Source organism: Rana temporaria, chromosome 5, assembly GCF_905171775.1.
Source record: "Rana temporaria chromosome 5, aRanTem1.1, whole genome shotgun sequence".
In the NCBI taxonomy this organism is placed as follows: domain Eukaryota; kingdom Metazoa; phylum Chordata; class Amphibia; order Anura; family Ranidae; genus Rana; species Rana temporaria.
In genome coordinates this window covers 166,553,788-166,578,399 of record NC_053493.1, presented here as the reverse complement: position 1 = coordinate 166,578,399, position 24,612 = coordinate 166,553,788, and the positions used below count along the sequence as shown (strand labels likewise).

Below are 24,612 nucleotides of genomic sequence, written 5' to 3'. Positions count from 1 at the left end.
TCACAGCTAACAAATGTCACTTTTCAGTATGGAACAACTCAGTTGAAATAACATGAGCTAAATAACTGATTAGTTATAGCAAGAGAAGAATGAATAAAACGACGGCATCAAGCATTGGTTATTGTGTGTTTTGCTTCAGTGTTCTATTGCTAGAATTAATCTTTCTATTGACGAATGTGCCATATCCCAAAGAAACGTGAGTTTTACCTGAACGAGCGCTCCCGTGGCCTCATTTAGTCTGAGCATGCGCGGGGTTTTTGTACGTTGGTTTTGTGTACTCACCACCAAACATGTACGTTCGGACAGGATTTGAGCGGACGGTTTTAAAACAAGTTTGGAAATAAATGTCTGCTGAAAAACGGCCCGGCGGGCAAATGTACGGTGAAATTCTGTACGCTCGTAACTACACACGACCAAACATGTATGCTGAAACTGGTCCGCGGGCCAGTTTCAGCAAACATGTTTGGTCGTGAGTATGGGGCCTAAAGGTTATATTTTTGTTTGTTTTTTTGCTTTTTTTGCATTTATTATGTACAATAGTAAAACATAAAAACATTACCATATATTACCTTTTAAATTTGAAATATTACATATAAATATTTTATATTTACCACATGTATCTAGCAGGTATCAAATTCCAAGTTACAGCATTAGCTCTCCTCTACTTTTTGTAGCCATGCTATAAATTAGACCCAATAACAGAATGACCTACAGGAGGGACACACCTTCTCATCTCCTTGCATAGTGTAGACGGTGTGGTTTAGTCAGCATGCAAGTAGTGCTAGCCTTTCACTTAGCCAGCTGAATTCACCAAGCTTACTAAAAATGTAATCAAAGTGTGTGGCACTGCCAAGTCCTTACCCCCAACCCACTTTCCAGGGGTTCTCGTCTTTTAAAATTAAAGTTGGCAGTTGCTTCTGTGAAAACTGACAATAGACTGCTTGCTTTGCAAGGGAATTTGCCCCAGAGCTTAGTGAATGAGGTGAAGCTCTGCTGACTTCCATCATCAAGTCATGTATATGCAAAAGTACTCTTATTTTCTGTGAAAGTTAACAGCCTATGTGCATTTCTATGTTCACACTTCTGAGGCTCTGTGGGCGGTGCTTTGCGTGGGCACAGAAGTCCATTCATTTAAACAGACTGCTGTGCCTTCAGAAAATGCAGAGAAAAGGTCCCTGCTTCTTTTCTGAAATTGTGGTCCACACGGAAACCGCAAGTGCAGTGTGGGGAAACCATGCTGCCTTTTTACAAAGTGCCCATATAAATATTCAAGATATCCAGGGGCAGTTTTATTGGGAGAGTTTGATATAAATAGATTAGTCTTGGGAGGTCTAAATTGAGTTTGAGCAATCTCTGTAGGTTCTGTGGGATGTTTATGTCTAAATAATGTATGTGGGAAGAAGTCCATTTGAAGTAAAATTGAGATGCTATCTGTCGCTGTAAGGGTTTGTCAACATCCACTCCCATAGCCTCTGATTTAGAGTAATTTAGAAGTTCAATCAAATTTCATATTGGCAAAGTTCTCTCAAGAGGGATGGTAAGGAGATCACAGGGGAAATTACAAAGATTAAATCATCCATATAAGCAGCTAATTTATGTTCCCTTCCCTTAAGCCCCATACACACTATCAGTTTTCCTGCAGGTTTTTCTCTTCAGGTTTACCAAAACAATGTAGTGCAAGGGCCTGCCTGATTGGATACAAATTGAAACTCTTAGGCCGCGTACACACGGTCAGTCCAAACCGATGAAAACGGCCTGAAGTCCAGTTTCATCGGTCCAAACCGACCGTGTGTACGGCCCATCGGTCTGTTGTCCTTCGGACAAAAATTAGAGAACTTGCTTTAAAATCGAACCGATGGATGGCTGACCATCGGTCCAAACCGATGGTTAGTACACAAAAGCATTGGTTCAAAACCCGCGCATGCTCAGAATCAAGTCGATGCATGCTTGGAAGCATTGAACTTCGTTTTTTTCAGCACGTCGTGTGTTTTACGTCACTGCGTTCTGACGCGATCGTTTTTTGAACTGATGGTGTGTACGCACATCAGACCATCGGTCTGCTTCAGCGGTGAACCGATGAAAACGGTCCGTTGGACCATTCTCATTGGATGGATCGACCGTGTGTACGCGTCCTTAACGGTTGACCTCATATTAGATGGTTTTGGTAAACCTGAAGAGAAAAACCTGCAGGAAAACTGATAGTGTGTAAGGGCCTTAAGTATTAATCCTCCTATTTTCTGGATGTGCATACATTTTTCTTAAAGCGGGGGTTCACCCAAAAAAAAATATGTTTTAACATTACATTCAGGCGAGTTGTTAGAATGACAATCGGCAGTTTTTTTTAAAATCCTTGCCGTACATACCGTTTTATATATATATGTTCACCGCGGCTTCCGGGTATAATCTACGGGACTGGGTGTTCCTAATTGATTGAAATGCTTCCGACCGGTGCATACAGCGCGTCATGAGTTGCCGAAAGAAGCCAGACTGCGAGTCGGCTCTATACGCGCCTGCGTACCGACGTTCGGCTTCTTTCGGCAACTCGTGACGCGCTGTATGCGCCAGTCGGAAGCATGTCAATCAATTAGGAACGCCCAGTCCCGCAGATTATACCCGGAAGCCGCGGTGAACATATATATGTAAAACGGTATGTACGGCAAGGATTTAAAAAAAAAAACAGCCGATTGTCATTCTAACAACTCGCCTGAATGTAATGTTAAAAAAAATTTTGGGGGTGAACCCCCGCTTTAATAATGGCTCTAGCATCAAAATTAAGATAAGAGGAGACACATGACATTCTTGCTGTGTTCCATTACGCATAGGTAATGGGTCCGAATACACCTCATTAACCATGACACGGCCCGATGGGTTAGAGTGCCGAAACCCAGTGTTTCATTCCTGTCCAGGGTGGCTTGGAGGAATGGCTATGCCACCCTGTCAAAAACTTTCTTCACATCAGCAGAGAGAAGCACTAAGGGCAAGTGGTGCATTGGAGAGTAGTGTATTGCATTCAGAACATGTTGCTTAATGTCCCTGAATTTTCTGTCAGAGGTAAACCCCAACTGGTCTAGGTGTACCAGAAATGGAAGTGATGTAATATTCTAGAGGCCAAAATCTTCATAACATTTTTTAGATCACCGTTCAACAATTATATGGAACAGTAACTAGGGTAAATTGACGGATCCTTGCCTCACTGTTCTATGGGCATGTGAGCCTGCAAAGTGACCTCTGGAAATCATGACCGTCTCTAAGGCTCTGTTCACACTAGTGCAGGTTGAGCAGCCCACATTTGCTTGGGCACGGCAGACCATTCATCTGATTGGGCTTCTGTGCCCATGTTTCACACAGGAAAAAGGTGCACGCACCTTTTTAAAAAGCGACTGCAGGGAAACCGAAAACGCATGGTGTTTTTGACCATGAGGTTTCCTTGTGGTTCCCGAACCCCCAAACACGCTGCCCGGTTGACATGCATATGGGTGCTGTTCAGAATGAATTGAAGCCCTGTGCGTTTCTTAAGAGCACGGCGATTTGGCTGCAGGGTGGATTCCTGCACCCGCAACCAGCCTGCAGACTGCGGGTAAGTGTGAACCTAAGGGAATTATTTGCTGCTGTAAACCTGTGGATAATTTATCGGAGAAAGTCTTGTAATGCCCTTCAGGCCTGGAAGCTTTGCCAGATTTCATAGATGACAGGACCCGCACAAGTGCACGTGGGCTGCGAGTGCACGTGGGCTGTGAATGCAGTTGAGCTGTAAGTGCATGTGGGCTGCGAGTGCACGTTGGCTGTGAGTGCACATGAGCTGCGAGTGCACGTGAGCTGCGAGTGCACATGGACTGCGAGTGCACGTGGGTGGCGAGTACCTATTGTCTTGTTGAGTACATGTGTATTGCATTGTTAGGTATTAGTCTTCCATTTCCTCCCGTAGGATCAATCATTTGCCGAATATCGGTCTTGGTCGGGAGGGCTTGGAGCAGCTAGCAGATGTTCGTTTCCTCCATTGAGGTGGCACTGAAAGGACTACATGACCTGGGGGATGAGGTTAGTGAACCCTCGGTTGTTATAACCAGGGTTCAGAGAGTTTGGGCGAGCCAGTCCCTGTGAGTGAGTTGGCACTGTGATGAGGCTGAAGCCAGAGTTGGTGGTTCAGGTAGACTGAGAGGGGTCCGGCGACTGCTGCTGGGATGGTGCCATGTTGTAAATCATATTGGGGCACAACGCTCCACTTATCAAGAGATAACAGGTTATGTAAGGGTTGTTTAGGGTACCAGATTTTCCAGAGGCCTTACCCCGTTTGAGCTTGGGTGGGTTGAGCTTTCAGGACAGTAATAGGTGATCTTTTCATGATGCGTAAACATCCCCTCTTAGACAGTGGTCAGACAGTGGTCACCAGCACAGCACAGGTGTCCCCACTGAAAGATTCCCCCTTTCCTCTTGTTCTTGTGACAACGCTGCTAATCGTACGTTCAGAGACAGTTGAAAGCTTTTTTCAACTGCCCCTGAACTCATTTAATGTTATGTGACCATGTACACAGTCTCGTTTATTGCCGTTTTTAGGTAGTTGCATTTAACAGCATTTCTTGGAAAGCAAAAAAATGGGTTCAGACACCACAGATTTTCACGTTTCAGATGCCAAACGCGACTAAACGTGGTAACCTGCGTTTAGCAGCATTTCCTTTATAGGTATTTTTCGTTTTTTGGGCAGTTAAAAAAATGTAACCGCTTCTAAACGCAAACGCAGCAAAACGCAGCTAAACGTGGGTTACTATCTGTCAAGTTACATCGTTCAGGAGCAGTTGTCAAAACGTCCCGTGTACATGAAGCCTTATACATCTTTTTAAGTGTTTAAAATGTAATATCCATGTTACTGTTATCTTGGCTGAAAAGTGATTCGCAACATCAGTTTTCCTTCCATGTCGGTTTTGGTACTATGCACATTTCTTGTATATCTTCTGCCCAACCCTTTGAACATCAATGGCCCCCCTCCCCATTCAGTGGGAAATGTAGTGCATAGTATGAGGTATATCATATTAGTTGTAAGTAAGGAATTACATGAAGTTGTTAGCTTTTAGAGATTAAAGCTCGGTTCACACTAAAACCGTCTGCGGCTCGCACAGGAACGATGTGTGTCCCTGTTCTCCGGTTCAGGGGCGAATCAGGGACGAATCTCTGCCTGAATTCAGCCCTGAAACAGAGCCAAATACGCACAGATGTAGTGCGTTCCGCAGCCCCCCCAGGAGATATGCGAAGCTGGTAGACAGCCAGTCACATTCTCCTGCTTTGCCAATTGGATGCAGGGAAACCCGCATCCAATTCACATAGGTGTGAACCCAACCTCAGAGAATTTCAAGACAGGTATCAAAAGTCTTGATATTATATTGGATTGTTGTATTGAAATGTATTTACTTGTTCAGTTGTGTATGTAATTTCCTGGTTTTGTTTCTTTGAATTTCTAAGCATGGTCAGTGGGTCAGTACTAGAGGTATGCAGTTGTCTTGGTATTCATAAGTTACTAGTTACTAACTGTTGCCTCACATTAGGTTCAATTTAAAAATGTTTCCTTGCATATTTATGCTTGCTCGTGGTGTGGTTTCCTGCACTCCCAGTGGGGAGAAACAATGTATTTTAATAGTCATTGGGTGATTTATATACTAACAGAGAAGAGGTTCAATCTTTGTACATGCGCAATTTTTGTAAATGTTCACACTGCAGAGTAAATGATAATAAATACGATCAAGCTGTATTTATTTTAAAAATCCAATCATGTACTAGTGTAAATTATAATTTTTTCTACTTCACGTCACACCTCTACTTTCTTTATGTTAATGGCAATCTCTACTGAAAGTAAAATGCTAGTTACACGATGGCATGATGTTCCAATTGATTCATCATTATGAGTCACTGGGATCAGTTACAGGTTTGGGTCAAATATGAGTTTGACCCAAACTCGATTCATTTGCAGTCTGTGCATGACTAGCAACCAATTTTCAATCATGCATTTCTTTGAACTGCTGTCATGTGACTTAGAAGTGCCCATAATGGGGAGCCGTTTGTCGGTGTGTGTTGTGGAGATCTGGAGTAGACAGGGAGAGTGCTGCACTGTGCTACATTAAACTGGTTGTGAACCTCAGACATGAAATTTAAACAAAGCATATCTTTCTGTAGTGTAGATGTGCCTCTCTCAAAAGCACTATATGCAATTTCTTTCTGCTGCTTCATTTCTATACTATTAGCGTGAATCAATTCGGACGAGTTTTCCTGACACCACGAGACAATGGAGATGGTAGGGATCTCCAACTGATTGACAGAATCAACTCTGTTCATGTTGCAGTGTGGTGAATTTTAGTGTGTAATACCCCCACCCCTGTGCTCAATATTCTGTAATGTACTACTTTACTGGGAATTGCAGTGTGATGGGTTACATAGTATTGTGTATCCCCCTTTATTTTCACAGTGCATAGACCCAACAGACCTTTTTTAGAACTACCTTTTGTGTTTGTTAACAAAAACCTCAGTTAGTTTTACTTTCATTTAGTTAGGCTACAAAAACAATAAAAAATAGGATTGATGCTTAGGGGTTTATTTACTAAAGGCAAAGAGCAGTTGCTCCAGAGCTTAGTAAATGAGAAGCTCTGCTGACTTCCATCATCCAATCATGTTCAAGCAAAATTGCTGTTTTTTTTATTTTTTATTTTACTTGCATGTGATTGGGTATTCTTATAAAAGTGAAGCTTTCCTCATTTACTCTGCACTTGCAGAGTGCAACTGGAATTTGCACAGACTATTTGCCTTCAGTAAATCAACCTCATAGTGTTTTAGGGCTGGGATGTTATTGTTTTAGATTCATTTTTTTTAGGAAAGTATATTTTATTTGAATATAATTTTGCCTGGAACTTTTTTTTTATATTTTAGAAGAAGGGTGTGGGTTGGATCCGCGCAGCGGAGAACAAACACAAAACAGCGAGTGGGGATTGCTGGTGGAAATAACTGCTGCCCCTACTGATTTACTACCACTAGTAAACTACTAGCATAATCTTTTATTCCAGGTACCGGCAAAGCTGCCCTTTGTTTGAAGCACACATATCAGTGCGGTACAGTTTAGTGCGCCAAATCACTACTGCTGGCCTATCACCATTACTAGCTCCTACCATGCTGCTGGGCTACCATAATTACTAGCTCTGCAATGGCTGCTTGTCTGCCACCATTACCATCTCCTATGACCTCTGCTGGACTGTTACCATATCCGGCTTCCGTGACCAGTCCTGCCACATTCTGGTGCTCCAGTAATGTAAAGCGGTCAAACATACTGTTACCGCAGCTGGCCTTCAGCTACAAAATTTGTTTGCTGCGGGGTATATGACGTTCTGCGTCTTCAATCAAAAATATTTGTGACTACTGTCTCTCTTAAATAGTACACTCTAATCATGATTTAGGTTACCATATCGCATTGAGTTTTAAAGAAAAACCATAGTGCTGCAGATTAAAAAAAAGGAAAGCTGTTTTTTTAATAACATTAAATTACATTAAATTACAATAGTTGTGTGTGTGTATATATATATATACACACACACATATACAGTTGTATATGCTACAGTATATATATATGTATACTGTAGCATATACAACTGTATGTGTGTATATATATATATATATATATATATATATATATATATATATATATATATATATATACACATACATACATACATACATACATACATACATACATACATACATACACACACACACACACACACACACACACACACACACACACACACACACACACACACACACAACTATTGTAATTTAATGTCATTTAATGTTATTAAAAAATCAGCTTTCCTTTTTTTGAATCTGCAGCACTATGGTTTTTCTCTAAAACTCAATGCGATATGGTAACCTAAATCATGATTAGAGTGTACTATTTAAGAGAGACAGTAGTCACAAATATATATTTTTATTTGCCATTTATTTCCCTACAAAAATAAGTTACCCTTTAAATTCTGAGAAAAACGTTAACCAGAGACTGATGAAATATACAAAAACAAAAGCCACTAAACAGGGATGACCTTTTATTTTCAGACCCTAAAATGAAAAAAAAAAAACAAGTTTATCACTCAACACAATGCGGAAGATAGAAAATCAAGAAGGCCCTTAAAATGAACCGTTACATAATTTTACAGGATCCTTACATGAAAGCAGAATTTCCAAAAACCCCATACAAATACTTTGACAGGTTAAACCAATAACAAAAATCAGCTCCCTTCAGATAAATAACCAAGAAAACAAACAAAAAAAAACTCAAATGCCCTGTACACACGATCGGTTCATCCGATGAAAACGGTCTGATGGATTTTTTCATCAGATATCTGATGAAGCTGACTTTCATCAGTCTTTCACCATCAGTTAAAAAAACGATCGTGTCAGAATGCGGTGACGTAATACACAACGACGTGCTGAGAAAAATGAAGTTCAATGCTTCCGAGCCTGCGTCGACTTGATTCTGAGCATGCGTTGATTTTTAACCAATGGATTTCCCCACAGACGATCGTTTTTTTCTATCTTTTTTTTTAACCATCAGATAATTTTAAAACAGGTTCTAAGTTTTTTCACCGATGGGAAAAAAAAACGATGGGGCCCACACACGATCGGTTCGTCTGATGAAAACGGTCCATCAGACCGTTTATCAGATGAACCGATCATGTGTACGCGGAAAAAGAGATCTTTTTGTCAACACTGACAACTCTGTAAATGGAAGCTACAAATTTAACTATCCTAGATGCCTGCTTTATAAGCTCATTAACATTAGAACAAAAGAGCTTGCAAATATTAACATATGTGATGATCTCTTACCCAATATAATATTTATTTCTCACGTGTGATACTGACTGATATTGTCATCTATTCATTGGACTGTACATGTGGCCTACGATATGTTTGAAGGACAACCCAAAAACTTAAGACAGAACTGTTAAAGGGGTTGTAAAGGTAAATGTTTTTTCACCTTAATGCATCCTATGCATTAAGGTGAAAAAACATCCGACAGTACCGCACCCCGAGCCCCCGTTTTACTTACCTGAGCCCTCGAAAGTCCCATGCTCGCCCCGTCATCCTCCTTGGTTCTCAGCCTGACTGTTGATTGGCTACACTGGATGGATTGAAAGCAGCGCAGCCATTGGCTGGCGCTGCTGTCAAGCACATCCAATGATGCGGCGTGCCGGGGGGCGGGGCTGAGTGATACAGTCGGCAGCTATGGCCACCGCTGCATAACGAGAGCGCGCCTGCAAGGACTTTCCACCATACAAGCTCGCTCGCATGAAGGTGGAAAGTTCTTGCGTGGGGAGCCGAGATAGCCACCAAGGGACCCCAGAAGACCAGGTTCGGGGCCACTCTGTGCAAAACGAGCTGCACAGTGGAGGTAAATATAACATGTTTGTTATTTAAAAAAAGAAAAATTATCTTTACTGATCCTTTAACCTGCCTGGCGGTATTCCCGAGCGTGACTCGGGGTGGGTTTTTCATGTTACGATCGGTAACCCCGAGTCACGCTCGGGCTGGCTATACAGAGCCTGCAGCGTGCGCTGGCTTACCTTGTCCTGGATCCAGCGATGTCACCGCGCTGTGTGAGCGAGCGGGACCTCGCTCGATTCACACAGCGTCCTCCTGTGCCGCCGATCTCCGTTCCCTGCGACGTTACGATGCACAGGAGCGGAGAACGGCGCCGAAATTCAAAAAGGTAAACAAACACTATACATACAGTATACTGTAATCTTATAGATTACAGTACTGTATGTAAAAAAAAAAACACCCCCCTTGTCCCTAGTGGTCTGCCCAGTGTCCTACATGTCATTTTATATAATAAAAACCTTTCTTTCTCCCTGCAAACTGTAGATTATAATTATATTATTATTTGTTATAATTATTTATAATTATTTATTATATTATAATTTATAATTTTGTTTTTTAAAAAATGTCATACCCGGGATGCCTATTAGATTCTTGTTTGGTCAGATTTAAGTGAGTTATTCCTAAGAATTACAGGCCTACAGTATAAAACACCAAATTTCCTTGCAAATAATTGTACCGCTTTTGGTACGTAATTCCAGACAGAATCATACCGCCAGGGAGGTTAAGCATAGATGGAACATCAAAATGTTTTTATGTAACTTACACACTTAGTTGAGGGTAACACCCATAGAACAATTAACTAGTTAGTAGTAATATGACCAGTATGATAAACTTAAATCAAGAGAATCATGCTGGATTTTTACACTTAAGACTTTTCATCCCAGAGGACTAATATTATCTTCATCTCCAAATAATATGAGATCTCATGATAATTTTTTATGCCCTCCCTATCGCCAGAATTAGGCTTATTTGTACTTGGACTGCAAATGATATGTTTTTTTTAAATAATAGTATCATCATGGTAATATCATAACATAACATCTTATGGCACCTATTTTTGCAAATTAAAACACATTTAGCAGTTTTATGTTTTATTGTTTTAATATTTTCTGTTTTTAATTTTTTTAAATGTTATTTTTATTTTTTGTGTGCGTATGTGGGGGCAGTGCAAGTAGCTTGTCTTGCCTACGAGAACAAAATAGTTAAGCAGTGGCTCTGGGTCCAGGTACTCTTATTGGTGAGCTAGTTCCAGCAACGACTTCCAAAAATTGCAGATGCTACAGAATCTCTGCAGAGTCAGCATTGACTGCTGAACACTGGCTGACAGGTATAGAGAGGACTTGTATAACAGGAGATTATTCAGTTAAACTACAACATTCTATTAGAGCATAGCTAGGATTGGGACTAGCATTTTAGTGAAAACATGAAAGGGGGTTGTTGGACAGGCCAGATGAAGGGCCAAATAAGTAATGCCAAATGCCCCAGAAACCCACAAATAGTGTTGATGGAGGAGGAGGAGAAATGTAAATATGTAAGTTAATATCCTGGATGTCCATTGAGGCAAAAGTAGAGATGCAATTACCATGTATGTGAAACTTTTGATCAACAAGTTAAGAGTTTTTAGATCCAGAAAGAGTCCAATGCCTCCATTTGGCTTGGGAACTGTGAGCAGGTTGGAGTAGTAGCCTGAAAGTGTTCCAGCAACAAGAGGATTGTTCCATCATGACAGGGAATGAGACAAATTTAAGAGCATGAAGCGGGGAGGAGGCAGTCTGAAAACAGTTTTAGTCAATGGGAATGAAATTCTAGACCCAAACATTAAATAATTTTTTGGATCAGTAGGTCAAAAAGGCCAAAAGACATCATCCCACTCAGACGGGGGTTGCATCATTTTGAAGAGGACTCTGAGCCAGACTTGGCATGGAAATCAACACCTTTCAACAAATGTGTGTTCCAGACTTAGATTTGAGGTTGGAGACCTGAGAGGAATGTAAAGAACTTTTCCTAGTACCAGGAATAGGTCTACTGGCAGAAGCACAAGCCTCTTCTGTGGGAGGAGAGTACTCTTATCCCCAGCACAATCCTTGATGTGGTTATTCAAGGAGGGATTAAACAGGTGTTTTCAAAGGCAGTCACTTGAGCTATTTTTTGTGAGAGAGTTCTGCTGACAAGCATTTGAATCAAAATATTCTTTTGAGATGGACAAAAAGGAGGTTCATTCTGGAGATGTGGCCAAGCATATAATCTACGCCATTCACCCAGTAGCGTAAGGCCACAGGTAAAAGTTATAGGTGATGGTGAACAGATGACCTATTAACATTGAGCTAGGACCTCAGGCCATCCAAGTAAGTCGTCCAGATAGTAAGGGTCTGGCAGAGACCTTATGGAGGCAACAGCTGATTGCATGCAGGGCTCACCAAGGAAAATAATTCCCGAAAGAGGACCTCTAACCTTCTGTTCACTGGGTCCTTGGACATAGTATTATCCTTTACAGGGAGTATTGGTATCTTGTTAAGACAAGAAGTGGCTGGGTACACCACAGGGACCATCAATTTCTGCAGAGAACCCTCTTCAATAGTGTACTCCTGAGCAAGATATTTTGGAAGAGCAAAGAGATTTCAGGCTGAGGCCAGTAGTTACCATACAAGACTGGCTCTAAAGCATTGTACACACAATCGGTTTGTCCGATTAAAACAGACCGATCGTGTGTGGGCCCCATCATTTTTTTTTCCATCAATAAAAAAAAATAGAACAGGTTTTAAATTTTTCCTTTGGATAAAAAAACGATAGAAAAATCTGATCGTCTGTGTGGAACTCCATCGGACAAAAATCCATGCATGCTCAGAATCAAGTCGACGCATGCTCGGAAGCATTGAACTTCATTTTTTTTTCCGGCTCGTCTAAGTGTTTTGGCACGGTCGGATTTTTGACTGATGGTGTGTAGGCAAGACTGATGAAAGTCAGCTTCATCGGATATCCGATGAAAAAAATCCATTGGATTAGATTCCATCAGATATCCGATCGTGTGCACAGGGCTTTACAGTTTTGACTGCTATCATGTGTTCCAGCATAGATGAACAAGATGGCTCTACAGTGTTCGAGAAGCTCTGTATTATAGGTGCTGTGCATGATAGATATTGCATAAATAAGGTAGAATTGTCAAAATATTTCCTTTGGGATTACGTTTACCTTCTAACAATATAAAGTGTGTTCTACAACAAGGACTTTAATCTGTGTGCTCCAAGTTACATTTATGCATCATGCTGCACTAGGCCTTCCTGAACAATGATGCCCTTTTGTACGAGCGTCCCTCCTATTTGAAATGTCATTACTTTAGCAAACCTCACTATAATAATTCACTACTGAAGGCAGCTGGGGGTAATATGAAGGACTACTTTTTAACTGTAAAAACACCAAACATTAGAAAAGAACGATGATTTCACTTTTACCAATACTTTAAGGAGCCTTTTCACTTACTGGCTACTCTTTCATGACTTCCACCCTTTTAATCCTACATTTCATTTACTGACATGTCTCTGCATATTATACCCTCAAGGACGAAACCAAAAAAAAAAAAAGGATGATGCTTAGCCCAAAATGTATTATGAAGAGCACACAAGTAGTAAAAATAGCTGGATATAAAGGGCCAGATCCACAAAAGGGATACGCAGGCGTATCTACTGATACGCCGTCGTATCCCTGTTTCTATCTATGCGGCTGATTCACAGAATCAGTTACGCATAGATATTCCTAAGATCCGGCAGGTGTAATACTTTTACACTGTTGGATCTTAGGATGCAGTACCTCGGCCGCCGCTGGAGGCATTTCTCATCGAAATTCCGCTTCGGGTATGCAAATTAGCATTTACGGAGATCCACGAAGCGGTTTCCATTTGTGAAGTCTCCGTAAGTTGTTAGTTTGCAAACGCAAAGATAGGTTACCTTTTACAAAGTGTAAAGTTAGTACACCTTGTAAAAGTATACCCTTCTTTCCCGCGACGCTGTCAAATTTTTTTTTTTTTTTTTTTCCCGCCGCATCTCTTTTTTTTCCCGACACAACTTTCTTTACCCATCGCGATTCACAAAACTCGGCGCAACGTAACTTCGCGCAAAGCACATTGGGAAAATCGCGTCGGGAGCATGCGCAGTACGCATTAGATTGGGCCCGCCTTGCGCCGGACGGATTTAAGTTACACCGCTGAAAATTTCTAGATAAGTGCTTTGTGGATCGGGCACTTAGGTAGAAATTTTGCGGCGGTGTAACTTAAATCCCAATATTTAAGTTATGCCCGCTGTACGTGGATCTGGCCCAAAGTAACTAATATGAACAATGCATATAGAGTGAAACAATGAATGTGTCTGGTGTAGGTGAATAAATGCTAACACTTGTTCTCAGGTCAATTCGATAATCAAATTTTTTTTTCCAAACAGAGAGGAAGATGATAATGCACAATAGATAAGTCTTCAATCACCTATATCACCTTTGGTATACGTTTACATCTAAATCTCAATGTAGTTTGGCACTTTCTGGCATATGGTCTGGTCTTGTCCCAGACTCCAACCCTACTGGGCGGCTGTGGCCTCCACCCTCAGTGATATCTGCAAGATTAGGATACAGGGTGACCTGAAACTTCTATTGCTGAGCCATATGGAGGATGTAGAGGGGGGTATATACTGTAAACTATGCTTGACATTCACATTATACTATGCTAGACGTGAGATCATGTTGAGGTGGAAATCGGAGGATCCTCCTACGCATGACTCTTGGCAGCGGTCGGTGACCTCGGTGTTGCCTCTGTACCGGCTGACCTACGAAAGTAGACAGTGTCCGGGAAAATATGATAAGATATGATCTGCATGGACGGATGCATGTCATGTTCCTGACCCTCCACCCACCTGAACGTCTGATAATGTCGCTTCTGGAAGTGGTCTTCCCTCCTCCCCGCCCTCCACAGCCCCCTCCCTCCCTTTATCCTCCTCCTTTCCCCCCTCACCCCTCCCCTTCCTCCTTTCCCCCCTCACTCTCCCCTTCCTCCTCCTCCTTTCCCCCCTCACCCCTCCCCTTCCTGTTCCCCCCCACCCCCAGTTCTTTTTTATACATGCTATATTTGTAATGAAAGACATGATAGGGAGTTGATGATATGAGCTGTTTATTGTGTTAAACTGAAGTTTAGCTAAAGTTTGTATCTCCTTACTAGTGGATAGGCGGGAATTTCTCATATGATCATGGACGTTCTGCTGACTGAACCTCTATGTCGTGTTTCTGTAAACTGAGTGAACTGTAATGCTGAATTGTCTAATAAACCTTTTTTCTGTTAAAAAAAAAAAAATGAATGAATGTCACTATATTTGTAATAATGTTTTACACTTAAATGTCAATCTTACCTAACATTGTCATGTCTTTGAATGTAAATTTTATGGAAAATTCTCTCAGGTGGCTTCAGAAAATCTTCTTTCATTTCCATGGCAACATTTCTGGGTAAAAGGCTCATTAAAAGACGTTCCTACAAAAAAAAAAAAAAAAAAAAAATTAAATGTTTCTGATTTTTATTTGATACAAACTATGAGATACAGAGACATTAAAAGTATTATTAATGCAAAGAACATCTCACACAAAAAATATTACTACATATAACACTTCCATTCACTATGCTGTTGACTTACTAAAGCAGTATAGACTGTTCAGTTAGCAAAGTGAATTCTTGCTTTTGCTAGGCAGTTTTCACTAAGCTTAGTGAATTGGTGAAAATTCCAGACTAAAAATACTCAATCATCTTCAAGGGGAATTAAAAGAACTAGATTTTTCCTTGCAGATGACTATAGATGGTCAGCACAGCTAATTTACTGATCTAAGTGATAATACCCTTGCAAAAGCAAAAATCCAGTTTGCTAATTGAACAGGATGTACTTCTTTAGTGAATCAACCACAATATTTGCATATCATGTGTAACGGAAATATGTATTTCAGAAGATGGGACATTACTGACAGTTCATTGCAGAAGGTACTGGACACATTACAAGTGGTTAATTTTGTCCTGACTAGGTCAATAGGACAATGACCATTCAATGCTTAGCTCAGTCTATTGAAATGCTAAGTGGAGCCGTCTTGTGAAATACCTTTTTATTGTGTTCTGCAGGTTGAGAGCGGTTGTCGGAGACGGGATGTCTCTAGAGAGAATTATCTCCTCTAAATGACTTTTAGAATGTGTGTTTGAAGATGTATGTGTTTACGCTAAGGGACTTTGTATTGTTCTAAAAGAATGTAACCTCTCAGAGGTAGTAATTAAGTAGACCGGGTTATTGTGTACATTGATTACCCCCTGGGGCTTCTGTCTCAATACACAAGTCTTTCTATCCAAGCTATTGGACCAATCCCTGTTGACTATTTCAAGTCCTCATTTGCATGGTCAAGGAGGACCTGAGTGAAAACTGTATATACTTTACAATTGACCAATGGGAAAGCGGTTGTTGGGGGTGGGATGTTCCAAATTCTGTATAAAAGTGTGCTGTGTACTGGAAAATAAAGTCAGTCTTATTTGACCCTTCAACGTAGCCTTGTCTCGTTCGTGAAGGGGAATTCTCTCTCTCTCTCTGGATCTATTGGACGGGGATACCGGCGGTACTTGCATATCGCAGCTTGCCAGGGAAAAGGACTTCTCCAACGGCTGAGACCCTCTCCCTAGCTGGGTAGCCGTTACATCATGGTCTCAGGAGGCACTGGTGTCAGCCAAGGTTCCCACCCATGCAGCGTGATGAACTCCAAAATGTTTGCCAAACAGGAAGAAGATGGGCTTTCCATTTTCTTTGGGATGAGAAAATCAGGGTTTGAGTCCTGGGGCTGGATTCAGATACATTGGTGTATCTGTCCACCCGGCGTAACGTATCTGAGATACGTTACGCCGCTCTAACTTTGCGCGCAAGTTCTTTATTCAGAAAGAACTTGCGCCCTTAGTTACGGTGGCGTAACGTATGTGTTGCGGCGTAAGGCTGCGTAATTCAAATGGGGATGTAGGGGGCGTGTTTTATTCAAATATGTGTTGACCCCGCCTTTTTTACATTTTATTTGAACGGCGCATGCGCCGTCCATAAAATATCCCAGTGTGTATTGCTCTAAATGACATCGCAAGAACGTCATTGGTTTTGACGTGAACGTAAATTACGTCCAGCCATATTCGCGAACGACTTACGCAAACGACGTAAAATTTCAAAACTCAGCGCGGGAACGACAGCCATACTTAACATTAGCTACCCCTCATATAGCAGGGGTAACTATACGCCGGAAAAAGCCGAACGCAAGCGACGTAAAAAAAAGCGCCGGGCGGTCGTTCGTTTCTGAATCGGCGTAAATCCTAATTTGCATATTCCTCGCGTAAAACATACGGAAGCGCCACCTAGCGGCCAGCCTAAAATTGCAGCCTAAAATCCGACGGTGTAAGACACTTACAGCTGGCGGATCTTAGGGATATCTATGCGTAACTGATTCTCTGAATCAGTCGCATAGATACGACCAGCAGGACTCAGAGATACGACGGCGTATCAGGAGATACGCCGTTGTATCTCTTTTTGAATCCGGCCCTCGGAGTCTGGAGGCTTTTTTACAGTCTTGGGTGGAATAAAGTGTCCATCCCTAGGCCCATGCTTGTTGGTGACCAGCACTGACTGACACAAACTTTAATTTAGGAGAGCCGACTGCAGTTCAAGAGTTGCTGCTGAGCCTTAGTAGGCTGCAAGCTGGAATAGCCTGAACTGGACAACTGTATAGCCTGGAAGTCTATCCTATTTGTTTTTGTCTTTTTAAATTCTTTGTGAGGCTAAAACCCCTGCAGGGAAGTCTGTTAAGGTGCCCCCACCTATTTTGCCACCTTTATTCATAGAATCTGTACTATAGCTTCTATAAATACTGCAACATTGCGACAGACAGATCGGAGACTTTTTACTTTTTTGGGACCATTGGCATTTATACAGCGATCAGTGCTATAAAAATGCACTGAATACTGTGTAAATGTCACTGGCGGGGAAGGGGTTAACACTAGGGGGTGATCAAGGAGTTAAATGTGTGTTCCCTCAGCATTTTCTAACTGTGTGGGGATGTGAGTGACTAGGAAAGAAGCCATATTGTTTTTCTTACTTCGTAGGTAGAAACAATATAGCTCATCTCCTGACAGCACATGGATTTGTGCTGGCGATCGTGCACACGATCGTGCGTGGCTGGCGATCGTGCACACGTTCGTGCGTGGCTGGTGTCGATCGTGCGCCCTCTAAGGGCCGAAAATGGGTAGGACATACCCGTACGCAATTTCGCCTAGGGGAGCCATTGTGCCACAGTAAATCTGCGTGACACAGACGGAAAGTGGTTAAACCCACATCATTAAAAACTATCAATAAATGCTGCATTGCATACTGTTTATACTCACTCAGACACTATGAGATTCATTTTCTGTATTCTGCAAAACACCTAGTTGATCCTGTTGTTCTCTATCTCCCCCTTCTGTCCATGTCTGTACTGTAGTTGGTGATTTTGCAGAGTAGTGTTGGCAGCTAGAGAACATGCTCAGTTTTCAAGGTATTTTTTACCCAGAGCATTTCCACCCTATCACATGTGAGCAGCCCATGTGACTATAGAGTCAAACATGTGTAAGTATTCACAGTGGTACAGTGCCTTGCGAAAGTATTCGGCCCCCTTGAACTTTGCGACCTTTTGCCACATTTCAGGCTTCAAACATAAAGATATAAAACTAATTTTTTTAGAAGAATCAACAACAAGTGGGACACAATCATTAAGTGGAACGAAATTTAATGGATATTTCAAACTTTTAAAAAAAATAAAAAACTGAAAAATTGGGCGTGCAAAATTATTCAGCCCCTTTACTTTCAGTGCAGCAAACTCTCTCCAGAAGTTCAGTGAGGATCTCTGAATGATCCAATGTTGACCTAAATGACTAATGATGATAAATAGAATCCACCTGTGTGTAATCAAGTCTCTGTATAAATTTACCTGCACTGATAGTCTCAGAGGTCTGTTTAAAGCGCAGAGAGCATCATGAAGAACAAGGAACACACCAGGCAGGTCCGAGATACTGTTGTGGAGAAGTTTAAAGCTGGATTTGGACACAAAAAGATTTCCCAAGCTTTAACCACTTGCCGACCGCGCCATAGGCATTTTACTGCTACGGCGCGGTCGAGTTGTTCTGACAGGACGTCCCTGGGACTTCCTCCCAGAATGCTCCACTCGCGCGCCCCCTGGGGCGCGCTCCTGGAATCATCCGTGAGCGCCGGGTCTAGAAGCGGCCGTTTACCACGTGATCGCTCCGTCAAATGACGGAGCGATCACTTGTAAACAAACCGGCGTCATTTGATGACGTCCGTTCCTCCCTCTCCTCTCTGTACCGTTCGGTACAGTGTGAGAGGAGAGGGGGGAGAGCGGATGGCAGCAGCAGCGCTGTGGCTGGATCTGTGACTATTGCAGTCACAGATCCAGCCTTCCATCCATCCATCCCAGCTCAGCTATCCGTGTGCAATACTCTGCAATGCCCCTATAATCTGCAATACTCTGCAATACCCCTATAATCTGCAATACCCTGCGCAATACTCTGCAATACCCCTATAATCTGCAATACCCTGCGCAATACCCCAATATTCTGCAATACCCTGCGCAATACTCTGCAATACCCCTATAATCTGCAATACCCTGTGCAATACTCTGCAATACCCCTATAATCTGCAATACCCTGCGCAATACTCTGCAATACCCCTATAATCTGCAATACCCTGCAATACCCTGCGCAATACTCTGCAATACCCCTATAATCTGCAATACCCTGCGCAATACTCTGCAATACCCCTATAATCTGCAATACCCTGCAATACCCTGCGCAATACTCTGCAATACCCCTATAATCTGCAATACCATGCGCAATACTCTGCAATACCCCAATACCCTGCAATACCCTGCGCAATACCCCAATACTCTGCAATACCCTGCGCAATACTCTGCAATACCCCAATACTCTGCGCGATACTCTGCAATACCCCAATACTCTGCAATACCCCAATACTCTGCAATACCCCAATAATCTGCAATACCCTGCGCAATACTCTGCAATACCCCAATACTCTGCAATACCCTGTGCAATACTCTGCAATACCCCAATACTCTGCGCGATACTCTGCAATACCCCAATACTCTGCAATACCCTGCGCAATACTCTGCAATACCCTGCAATACCCTGCGCGATACTCTGCAATACCCCCATACTCTGCAATACCCCAATACCCTGTGCGATACTCTGCAATACCCTGCGCGATACTCTGCAATCTTCCCAGCCTAGATGTGAGATGTGGGGTCTTATTGACCCTGTATCTCACTGTAAAGAGGACCTGTCATGCTATATTCCTATTACAAGGGATGTTTACATTCCTTATAATAGGAATAAAAGTGATAAAAAAATGTATTTTTGGGGAAAAAAGTGTCAAAATCAAGTAAATAAAGTAAAATGAACAATAATTTTTATTTATTTTTTTAAAGCGCCCCTGTCCCCGTGTGCTCGCATGCAGAAGCGAATACGTAAGTCCCGCCCACATATGAAAACGGTGTTCAAGCTACACATGTGAGGTATCGCTGCGAACGTTAGAGCGAGACCAATCATTTTGGCCCTAGACCTCCTCTGTAACTAAAAACATGTAACCAATAAAAGTATTTAAAGCGTCGCCTATGGGGATTTTTAAGTAGCGGAGTTTGGCGCCATTCCATGAGTGTGCGCAATTTTGAAGTGTGACATGTTAGGTATCTTTTTACTCGGCGTAACTTCATCTTTCACGTTATGAAAAAAAATTGGGCTAACTTTACTGTTTTGTCTTTTTTTAAGCACAAAAAACTGTTTTTTTTTTTTAAAAACACGCGTTCAAAAAATGTCTGCGAAAATACCATGCGAGATAAAAAGTTGTAACGGCCGCCATTGTATTCTCTAGGGTCTTTGCTAAAGAAGCATATATAATGTTTTGGGGTTCTATGTAATTTTCTAGCAAATAAATGATGATTTTTCCATGTAGGAGAGAAATGTCAGAATTGGTCTGGGTGCTCCAGAACGCCTGATGGCGCTCCCTGCATGTTGTGCCTCTGTATGTGGCCACGCTGTGTAAAAGTCGCACACATGGGGTATCGCCATACTCGGGAGGAATAGCAGAATGTGTTTTGGGGTGTAATTAGTGGTATGCATATGTTGTGTGTGAGAAATAACCTGCTAATATGACAGAAACAAGTTTTTTTTTTTTTTTACAGAATTTTCAGTCGTTTTTCTTTTATAGCGCAAAAAATAAAAAACCCAGAGGTGATCAAATACCACCAAAAGAAAGCTCCATTTGTGTGAAAAAAAGGACAAACATTTCAAATGGGTAAAATGTTGTATGACTGAGTAAATGTCATTCAAATTGTGAGAGCACCGAAAGCTGAAAATTGGTCTGGTCAGGAAGGGGGTTTAAGTGCCCAGTGGTCAAGTGGTTAAACATCCCAAGGAGCATTGTGCAAGCGATAATAGTGCAAGCGATAATATTGAAATGGAAGGAGTATCATACCACTGCAAATCTACGAAGACCTGGCCGTCCCTCTAAACTTTCAGCTCATACAAGGAGAAGACTGATCAGAGATGCAGCCAAGAGACCCATGATCACTCTGGATGAACTGCAGAGATCTACAGCTGAGGTGGGAGACTCTGTCCATAGGACAACAATCAGTCGTATACTGCACAAATCTGGCCTTTATGGAAGAGTGGCAAGAAGAAAGCCATTTCTTAAAGATACCCATAAAAAAGTGTTGTTTAAAGTTTGCCACAAGCCACCTGGGAGATACACCAAACATGTGAAAGAAGGTGCTCTGGTCAGATGAAACCAAAATCGAACTTTTTGGCAACAATGCAAAACGTTATGTTTGGCGTAAAAGCAACACAGCTCATCACCCTGAACACACCATCCCCACTGTCAAACATGGTGGTGGCAGCATCATGGTTTGGGCCTGCTTTTCTTCAGCAGGGACAGGGAAGATGGTTAAAATTGATGGGAAGATGGATGGAGCCAAATACAGGACCATTCTGGAAGAAAACCTGATGGAGTCTGCAAAAGACCTGAGACTGGGACGGAGATTTGTCTTCCAACAAGACAATGATCCAAAACATAAAGCAAAATCTACAATGGAATGGTTCACAAATAAACATATCCAGGTGTTAGAATGGCCGAGTCAAAGTCCAGACCTGAATCCAATCGAGAATTTGTGGAAAGAACTGAAAACTGCTGTTCACAAACGCTCTCCATCCAACCTCACTGAGCTTGAGCTGTTTTGCAAGGAGGAATGGGCAAATATTTCAGTCTCTCGATGTGCAAAACTGATAGAGACATACCCCAAGCGACTTACAGCTGTAATCGCAGCAAAAGGTGGCGCTACAAAGTATTAACTTAAGGGGGCTGAATAATTTTGCACGCCCAATTTTTCAGTTTTTTATTTGTTTAAAAAGTTTGAAATATCCAATAAATTTCATTCCACTTCATGATTGTGTCCCACTTGTTGTTGATTCTTCAAAAAAAATTACAGTTTTATATTTTTATGTTTGAATAACAAGAATAAAAACAAAAACAAAAAAAGACAGACTGCTGCACACCCTAAAAAGAGTTAACTACAAATTTATTGAAAACATATCAAAAAGAACACACATGTATAAGGCATAAAGAATGGGTCCCCTAAGGATAGGTGGACCTACCCAGATAATTCCCTTATGGACACCCCCCCCCCACAGACCGGCATATACTGGTAACTAGAATGAGAAAAAACTTGATCCTCCTGAAGGAGGGTCAGAGTAAATAAATAGCGCACCCACCCTTCACACAATACACAGACCCCCCCCCCCCCCCACATATAAAAGCCCAATTGCTAATAAAATATATCCCTAATAGTTCCCACACTGGACAGTGGTCTCCTGAAAAAACAGGTAGAGTTACCACTATCTGTGTGAGGGAACGCAGCAAAGAGGGAAGCCAAAGGAGGGACATGAAAAAATATCCTGTATTATGGTAGTGGTGAAACACCACTCCACTAGGACTAGTGACCAACAAAGTAATCAATACAAACCAAACTAGAGAGACCGTGACCCTAAAATAGCTGAAAAAGTCTCTCATGGAGATCACCGTTTTGAAACATATGTAGCTTCCATGTGAATCTGGTTTCATTAATTTAAAGTTATTAGGGAGACATTGAAGAGATGGCAGAGGCACTGTAGTTGTAGTTTTTCTTCACAGTCAATTTCACCTGAGATGCACTTAATGAGAATGCAACAATGTTACCACTGATAGATATCTGAACCGATTCCCATAGAGTGTGGGTATAGTCCATTGAGTTGTTTAGACCAGTGTTTCTCAACTCCAGTCCTCGGGGCGCACCAACAGGTCTTGTTTTCAGGCTTTCCATTATTGTGCACAGGTGATTTTATCAGTTTCACTGCCTTAGTAATTACCACAGCAGTTTGATCTGAGGGAAATCCTGAAAACATGACCTGTTGGTGCGCCCCGAGGACTGGAGTTGAGAAACACTGGTTTAGACAAGCATGTCCATAAAGTGGTTCCTTGTGTTGCTTTTGCAGCTTACAGGTTTGGATAGGCAATTAGTGATTAGACAAATGGTATGATGGTTGTAAATGACAGTATTAGCAACGATGTTTCACAACAGTGTAACACAAGATTTACTCACTGTTTGCTGTCAGACGATAGCTCGAGATCGTAGATATTCCATCCAGTCTATAATCACACGTTTGCTCAAGGGGTTTGCAGCCAAACCATCCATCCGTGTATCTCCATAGTACCTGAAGCGCTGCTCATTGTGAAAGTGCTTATCTGCTGAGGTGATAGTAGAATCTTATATCCAATAAGGGACAATGATAGATGTCCAGTGTCTCTAATGATAGTTAGTAGTGCCAATGTCCAAAATAGAATAGAAAATCTTCAATCTCCAGTTCAAAAAGTAGCTCAGTACAGAGCATTGTAATTGTAGTCACTGTGTATTGTTCATGTCTCCATATGATATCCTTCAGATGGCTGCATCACGGCTCAAGGTGCAAAATGTCACCGAGCTAGCAAATGGAAAGGTAGCAAGGCTAAGACATGTATGGGGGGTCCCTGTACCCCACGAGTTTACATGTTCTACTCTCGGAACTTCATCAGAACTGGGGAGCTATTAACCTGCACTACTTAAAAAGGGGAGCTAGAGCTACCTATAATCAACCTGGATAACACTCAGGTGTGGCCGACCTATTTTCCTGTTAACCATTTCCTGTGAATTACCTGGTGCTCAGACTTTTTTATTATTTAGAACTTCCATTTAAAAGCAAAGCAAGTGTTGGCGTGTACTACCATACACAAAACATAAAAAAACTTCTCCCTAGTGGAGTACATTCACATCATACATTCATACACCCTTATGACACATATCTTATGATCTTAGACATATCAAAGGGTAACACAATTTTAAAACCCTAATTGGTCTATGCATTTTCCACATTGGATCAGCAATATAGCCAGTCCATACACCTTCCAATTTTCACTTTGCGATAAACCGCAGAGCACAAGATACCAGCAAATATTCAAAATAGTTGTATATATAGCTGTTGTCCTATGAACGGGACACTATCAGAATGTCTCTATGAGACATAGACGAAGGTGTACATAGGCTATATTGCATATAAATCCAGACTGTATGTACAATGTATATAAAGCTTGGCACAATATTTAAGCCTGGTTGAAGTATGCATATCCAATCGCCTAGACAATCACATAGGCAATTTAAATCCTAACTAGTCTATGCATTTTCCACATTGGATCAGCAATATAGCCAGTCCATACACCTTCCAATTTTCACTTTGCGATTAACCGCCAAGCACAAGATACCAGCAAATATTCAAAATAGTTGTATATATTGCTATTGTGCACTGAACAGGGCACTGTCAGAATGTATCTATGGAACATAGACAAAGGTGTGCATAGGCTACATTGCATATAGATCCTGACTGTATGTACAGTGTATATAAAGCTTGACGCAATATTTAAGTCTGGTTGAAGTATGTAATCGCATAGACATATCAGAGGGTAACACAATTTTAAACCCTAACTAGTCTATGCATTTTCCACATTGGATCAGCAATACAGCACGTCCATACACCTTCCAATTTTC

At 41.7% G+C, this 24,612-nt stretch overlaps 1 protein-coding gene across 1 annotated transcript in view; it reads right to left on the bottom strand.

Moving 5' to 3' along the window:
• The window catches only part of ADCY1 (adenylate cyclase 1), a 536,332-nt gene that overhangs the window by 373,221 nt on the left and 138,499 nt on the right, over window positions 1–24,612 (bottom strand). Inside the window, exon 3 of the mRNA XM_040353333.1 lies at window positions 14,793–14,911. Within this exon, the coding sequence (XP_040209267.1) occupies window positions 14,793–14,911 (119 nt within the window). The remainder of the gene's footprint in view (window positions 1–14,792; window positions 14,912–24,612) is intronic.